The 4,243-nt window shown below is 41.6% G+C and overlaps 1 protein-coding gene across 1 annotated transcript in view; it reads left to right on the forward strand.

Moving 5' to 3' along the window:
• Window positions 1–4,243, forward strand: part of LOC128892864 (G1/S-specific cyclin-D2) — a 60,341-nt gene that overhangs the window by 42,455 nt on the left and 13,643 nt on the right. Inside the window, exon 3 of the mRNA XM_054153479.1 lies at window positions 2,815–2,977. Within this exon, the coding sequence (XP_054009454.1) occupies window positions 2,815–2,977 (163 nt within the window). The remainder of the gene's footprint in view (window positions 1–2,814; window positions 2,978–4,243) is intronic.

Consider the following 4,243-nt stretch of genomic DNA (forward strand, 5'->3'; position numbering starts at 1 on the left):
TCGCGCTAACTTCTCAAGACGCTTTTGTCGATTAGATTCAATGCAGTGCAATTAGTTGGCAACGTCGCACCTTTACTTTAGACTTTCTTTAAAAAGCATAGAGTTTACGAGTACTTCTTGGACCGACTGTACGTACCTTGGTATCTTGTTATTTACCACCAGACTGCAGATTCTATGCATTTATGGGATAAAGTAAAAACATACATAATGTACGTAATATTTGTGATATTGTATTGTATAAACGCGTAATATCTGCATCGAACATCGCTCTGCTGGCGTTATCCGAGAAACAAACCATTAATCGTGTATCCACAGCGATCGATTACGAGACCACTCGAGAATCGACTTCTGGCCGCGTAAAAATCGCGCCTATACCACTGCGCGACATCGCCTTTGTTTCATTCACCGGCGCGTTGCGTGTCGCGTTACGAGCGTGTACGCGAGCACTCGAGTGTGAAGCTCCACCCTCTCAAGGATAAGAGGTCAGTCGAGGAGGTGAGACGCGAAGGAGGGAGATAAGATTTGTAAAAAGGGAAGAAAGGGGGAAAGAGAGATGCGTCAAGTTTAAGAATCGTCGCTCAGCGTGGCACGTCTGCCAACAAGCGTCATGTTTACGAGAACACGATTATTCATAAACGTTTATTGTTTTTGTTTGTGTTAGGGCCCTCTGGATGGCGCTTTTTTCGAAAATTCTTAATTAGGGACCATGTTTGACCTAAATACAGACCATATAATATTTAAATAAAAAGAAGGCAAAATTTGGACCCGATAGGTGGCGCTGGGCTTGAGATATTATAGAATAGAAATAGTATTCCACGCGGGGTACAGCTAGTATTTAACCCCTTCGGTACGGAAGTCCTGACCAAAAACGTCTTCTGCGACATTTATAGAAATCTCAACCGTGATCGACACTAAACTTTTATAGTTTTGCAATGCATACTATACAAAGTAACCATTTTCGTTTCCTGGATGCCGTCTATAGGCTGTGACTTCAGATTTGGCTCTCCTAGTCGCGCATGCGCGTCGAAAACAATCTGACTGCGCAGTGCTGTATAGGAAACTGTATATGACCCATAGCAACGGTTGGCGCCAAAACCTTGAAAACCCGTTCTTTTAATTGTAACAAATATATTTTGTCTGTAAAATTATTTCAAGCCCTATCTCCATGTTATAATTTATCCACACGATTAATATTATTGAAGATTATATAAGAAGCATTTCCACTTTTCATTAATAATTTAATTTTTCCGTGCCAATTCTATTTTTAAGAGCGCCAGTTTTATGACTGTATTAGATGCTTTACTGACGCTAAAACCAGTGCGCATGCGCGACTGACAGTGAGAGCGAAATCTTACATCGCAGCCTATAGATGACAGTAGTACCGAAAGGATTAATAAGAACGATTAAATAAGTTCTTTGACGTACTTAATCTTTTCCGCGATGCTTCACAACAATGTAAATGTAGTATTCATACGTTGAACATTCTTCGTATTACATATTCGATGCCTTAAGCATCCTTCGTGCTACATATTCTGCGTGATACACGTCATACAATACATCGACTACCGAACATCCTCTGTACTCCAATTAGAATCCATTCCATATCGCATTGGCTATAGATTTGACACTCTCCAAACGTGCCCTGGATATTCTTACAGTTCATTCTCGCCATTGTTCTCTTTCAGAACTCCTCCCATTGTCGAAAAACAGTCCCATTTAAGTTTGCACGGTTTTCCATACAACAGACGCTCGTTTTCACGAGGCGTATCGCGTTATCGTAGTAGCGTACACACACGCTGTTTCCTTTCCGTTTCGCGGATGCTCTGCTCGCTCGAGTACGTCGTAGTACCCTCGTTTTCTCTCGACCATGAAATTACACGGCGGTTATACTACGTGGAGTACTACGTGTCCTTCGTTTTGATTAAAAGTCCATTGAATTCGGCGGGCACGCTACTCAAGGCTGCGAAATTCTCTTACGAAACAGCGTGACGTGGCTTTAGACCGCTCGCCAAATAAAGCGCGGCATTCTTTAACGAATTATCGTTAACGTCGTTGCTAGAGCTTGGGTGTCGTCGTCGTTCGACACTGGAAGCGGGCTTCGAGCCATTGCTGAGTTATCTGTGGCTGACGATGAAGACACAGTCTTTTATCGTTTGCGAATTTTTTGAAAATCAGTACCTAAGGTGCTCCACAAATATTATAGGGTTCCTACGTGGGTTCAAGGGGCTTGAAACATCAAATAATAAAAAACAATCAATTAAAAATTTTTTTTTTAATGAAAATTTAAACGATTTTGAACAGTTCTGTGCAAACAGAATTGAATTTGGAGCACCGAAGGTGGTAAAAACAATTTTTTGAATAAAAGGTATTCGTACACCGATCAATTTCCGTAAAAACTTTTCTATGGGACTGTACTTTATTAACTCCATTTTTAACAATTCAACGTAACATAATTCGCGTCTGATGACGCTCTGAACATTCGACATCCTCCGTACAGGATATCTGACGCTACGAATAGTGCAAATACAAGCATGCCTGTGTTCACTATACGGGAAACCATGAAGCTGGGATATCCAACACCTAGAATTTACACCGCAAACGATGACCCACGTGTCTCGTTACACCGCCATAGAGAGGTATCCACGCGATCTTCGATATCCTGCAGACCGTACACAGAACGTGTACCTTCGCATATTATCGCTCCCACATCCCGCTCGCATGCTAATACTCCGAGGGGAACAAAAAGAAAAAAAGAGAGAGAAGAAAAATACGCGACACCGTTCGATAACGTGCTCTTTCTTTCGACTGTTGCAGAGGTGGGAACAGCTGGTTGTCTCGAAGCTGAAATGGGAATTATCCGCGGTGACGCCCGGTGACTTCCTGATGCACATCCTGAGCAGACTACCGGTGCCACGTACCTGGGACCTGGCGATGGTCACGAGGCACGCGCAGACCTTCATCGCTCTGAGCGCCAGAGGTGAGAAACGATCGGGATTTACAGAGCTGCGTATACTATGTATTTACACTGCCGCTCAAAAGCATCCGGACACTTGCGAAATACATATGTATCAGCATTGCATAAAAGTTACTTAAGTACCTAACGTAGTTCTAATGTTGTTCCAAAAGTTTCTACTATTTTATTAAATAGTAATGCATACCAAATATTTGATGTTTAATGCTAGAGTATTGAATTGCGTACGATCCATTTTGCTCCATTACTGTTGCAACACTATCATCTAAGAAATTAGGTTGTCTGTTTATACAGAGTGTCCCAAAAATGTTGGAGGTGGTTCGGGGGATGATTTGAAGCAACTTTTTCCTTAGCGAAAATGTTGTCCGAGGCTTCGTTAAGGAGATATTAACGGAAAACCCCGGACCAATCAGAGCGGTGGAGCGCCCGCAGTGGCGTAGACCACTCGCGCTCTGATTGGTCGGGGTTTTCCGTTAATATCTCCTTAACGAAACCTCGGACAACATTTTCGCTAAGGAAAAAGTTGTTTCAAATCACCCCACGAACCACTCTTTGCAAACTTGAGATTCTTTTAACCATTGATAGCGTTCAATTATATTTCGTACTTCTTAGGCAGGAATTTTATTTCTGCGTACTCATTGTATAATTTGTACATAAAAATTAATTCTATTGTGCTATGATACATTCAAGAGGATAATAATAATTACAATTGATATAAGCGCTCTAAATACCTTTCGTACAAAGTTCAACTGTGTGTTATAGAACAGAAGCAGGTGTCCGGATACTTTTGTGCGGTAGCGAATGAATGTGGGACGAGTTCGCATGCGAATGCGCCGAGGAAAGCTCGAGGAAACCGTGCTTAAATGCTACGAACGATTCACCCGAGTTAGGCTAGGTGCGTTCTAGAAAATATGCTCTCTGTATTTTGGGAAAATAGGGTTTTATCTGCATTTTGAGACATCATGTACTTAGCTCCTTCGGGACAGTTCTGAGACGTTCGATCGGGATACTTGAATCCCGTTGAACGTCTGCGTACGTCTTGAATATGGTTAATAAATGCTCCTACAGGATTTCCGTACACGTGCTGAGCGTTCTAACATCATCACTAGACAGAAGGATAGGGTTTGACACTAGATAGTGGTAGTCTATATTTTTTCTTGACCAACCTGTAATTTCTCTATCGAATAGTTTCAATATTTTCATTGTTGGAATATTTACCATAATTCAGTCTTTTATTTTACTACAAAAATAAATGTACTGAAAATATACACT

The sequence above is a fragment of the Hylaeus anthracinus genome, unplaced genomic scaffold (genome assembly GCF_026225885.1).
Source record: "Hylaeus anthracinus isolate JK02 unplaced genomic scaffold, UHH_iyHylAnth1.0_haploid 0, whole genome shotgun sequence".
Lineage (NCBI taxonomy): Eukaryota > Metazoa > Arthropoda > Insecta > Hymenoptera > Colletidae > Hylaeus > Hylaeus anthracinus.